The sequence below is a fragment of the Microtus ochrogaster genome, unplaced genomic scaffold, assembly GCF_000317375.1.
Source record: "Microtus ochrogaster isolate Prairie Vole_2 unplaced genomic scaffold, MicOch1.0 UNK75, whole genome shotgun sequence".
In the NCBI taxonomy this organism is placed as follows: domain Eukaryota; kingdom Metazoa; phylum Chordata; class Mammalia; order Rodentia; family Cricetidae; genus Microtus; species Microtus ochrogaster.
The window spans coordinates 1,887,748-1,890,516 of NW_004949173.1; the positions used below are offsets into that span (position 1 = coordinate 1,887,748).

Below are 2,769 nucleotides of genomic sequence, written 5' to 3' on the forward strand. Positions count from 1 at the left end.
AAAAAAAAAAAAAAAAAAAAACCAGATAGAGGGTTTTTAAAGAGAAGATGAAAGAGGTACAGCCAGGAGGAGAGACGAAATTACCAAGCCAACAAGAAGAGAGTGGGTTTACCTTCAATTTTCTTTCTCTTCTTACATCTAGCTAGGTCTTTCTACAGTTTTTGTTTTGTTTTGTTCTTTGAGAGAGAGAGTACTTTTCTTTTACAGTATAATAGGTAGCATTCACTGATTTTTGTTAATATCAGAGAGCCATTTGTATGTCCTTGATGTAGACTCTTCTTTGATGCGTTATATTCGAATAAACATATTTGATGGGTGTTATTTAGCCATCTTAACATGACCTTTCCCTAATAGACAAATCACAGAGTTGGTTAAGCAAAGCTCTGCCTAACTCTTCACTGTGCTGGTGCCTCTTGCTGCAAGCACACAGGCTGCTTATGTCCCTGGAGGATGTCTCGGGGGGTGATCCATGTTGCAACTTCTAGGTTCTTTGTGTATTGAACAAAGAATCAGTGAGATACAGGATAGTAGTAATACACACATAGATTTATTAAGAGTAAAAAGAAAAATAAGAACGCATTCCACACAGTGGCAGTGGGCTTAAGCAAGCACGGGGCTCATGAGCTCTGTTTTGGGAGCCCAGGGAGTATATCTATCTATCTATCTATCTATCTATCTATCTATCTATCTATCTATCTATCTATCTATCTATCATCTATCTATCTATCAGAAGAGTTATCTGAAGGGATGGGCCTTCCTTTATCAGTTGTAGGTGACTAATTTTCTTTTTTTTTTGTTTTTTTTTGTTTTTTTTGTTTTTTGTTTTCAGGATAGTAATCAACGGCTTTATTTTCCTAGAATTCAAATTGTCTATGGTTCTCAGAGCTACACTTCCAAAGCTACAGTCAGCAATTTTTCTTCAGAGCCCAAGGGAGGGATAGGAACAAAAGAAGTAAGGGGGCGTAAGAACCCCATAAGAGGCTGGGAGAGAGCACTTTCCCCGGTATTCAGTGGGCTACAAGCTAAATGTGTGCCAACACCAGAGGACCAGCTCCAAGGAGTCATCAACTCGAACAGAAAGGGAGCCTCCCAGTGCACCCCAGAAATGGGTCAGTAGTGGGGGGCACACAAAGGGTTGGGATTAACAGGTTGGTTTTTTTTCCTTTTTGTAATTTTCTTTTATTAAAAACATTTCCTAAAAAATGTATCTTTTCCTTTCTGTCTGGGTGATGTATCTGACTAGAGGCTGGCCTGGAGCTCAGGGGGAAGAAGGCAGCAGGGTCTCCCCCACCCCCATTACCCATCTCTGACCTGAGATCTAGAGAGACACTACAACTGATGAGTTAATCTTTCAGATTATCAGCTCTCCAGGTCCTTAACCCTAACCATGTGGAAACCCCAAAGTCTTGATGTTAAACTATAATTCCTTGAACCCTAGGGTTCAGGAAAAAAAAAAAGTTCTCAAAATCATCAAAGGATGGATGGATGGGAGCCTCTTTCCCAGTGTCCCCTTTTCTTGAATTTGGGCAGATGGGAAAATAGGTGTAAGAGCAAGAGCTCAGGAGATGCCACCCAAGAACCCATACTCAAGTTAATATTCCATTACCCCTCTTCTGCCCCGCCCAGCCCAAAGGTCTAGAGTACCTGCAAGGAGGGCAAAGGTGTCAAGAGGCGGAAACAGCGGCCCAGACCCCAACGCAAGTCCTAGGAGACAAATCTAAGGAGATAACGGCCTCATCTCATTCCAGAGCACATGGCCCTGACTCAGGTCACAGGGTACAGGGAACTGGAGGTGAAGATCAAGCCAGTTTCCAGGAGGTGGGCTTAAAAAAGGAGAAACTGAGTGAAGGAGGAGAGTGGATTGGGGGGTGGGGGGAAGGGTTCCCAGTTTGTAGGCCATGGCCAGTTTCCCCAGTAGCACCCAGACAGCAGCAGGAACGGGGCAGGGGCTCCTCTTGAAACATTGGTGGCTACAGGCTGCAGGGGAGGGTTGGAGGGAGAAGGGTTAATGGTATGGCCTTGGCCTGGCCTTGCCCCAGCCAGCGCAGGTCTTCTGGAAGAGCTCCCCCAGCCTCCAGACAGCCTGACTACTGCACACCCTCTTCTATGTCCTCCTCTCCAGGTGTGGCTGCGCCCTCCCAGCCCACCGCCAAGCTAGCTCACCCACCTCTCATGGTCTCTGGCACCCTGGGCTTCAGTCTCTTCCTTGGTAGCCTCCTCCTCGTCTTCATCTTCCTCTTCCTCTGGAGGTCCCCGGCCAGAGTCTGGCTCAGAGGGGGTGCTGTTCTTCTCCATCTCTACGGGTAGGGGCCTCTCACCCTCCAAGGTAGCCATCTCCTTTTCTTCCTCTTCATGGTCTCCTGACTCCTTGGGACGTTTAGGGGAGTCCTAGGACAGATAGATTGTCAGAGGACATCGACTGAGACTAGAGACAGTTAATCTCCCTGTGCCTACACCCTCCTCAGGGCCTCTTTCCAGAGTGCTACCCACTGTCCAGCTACCCTCTGCTACCCAGAAAACCTGTGCCCCACTCTTCAGTTGGATCCCCAGAAAATGCTACAGGCACATCCTGACAGTCACCTCTAGCATGTCCCCTGCTCTCCTCTTCAGCACCCCCTTCTCGTTCTTCTCCTTGGCCGGCTCATCGATGACCAGTTTCCCTTCCTCATCGCTGCTGCCCTCTGCGCCACCTTTCTTGTCACCATCGCCCTCGGGGCCTCCAGGCTCCAGCTCAGCCTCTTCCACACAGCTCTTTTTCTGGGAGGACTG

General features: G+C 47.7%; 1 protein-coding gene across 1 annotated transcript; it reads right to left on the reverse strand.

The window, feature by feature from the left end:
* Positions 1-831: 831 nt before the first annotated feature.
* On the reverse strand, positions 832-2,766 carry LOC101999767 (hepatoma-derived growth factor-like; the record flags this gene model as incomplete). Its single annotated transcript, XM_005370342.3, has 3 exons — positions 832-1,977; positions 2,168-2,388; positions 2,581-2,766. Coding segments are annotated over 3 exons (414 nt in total), but the record flags the coding sequence as incomplete, so codon positions are not given.
* Positions 2,767-2,769: the final 3 nt, after the last annotated feature.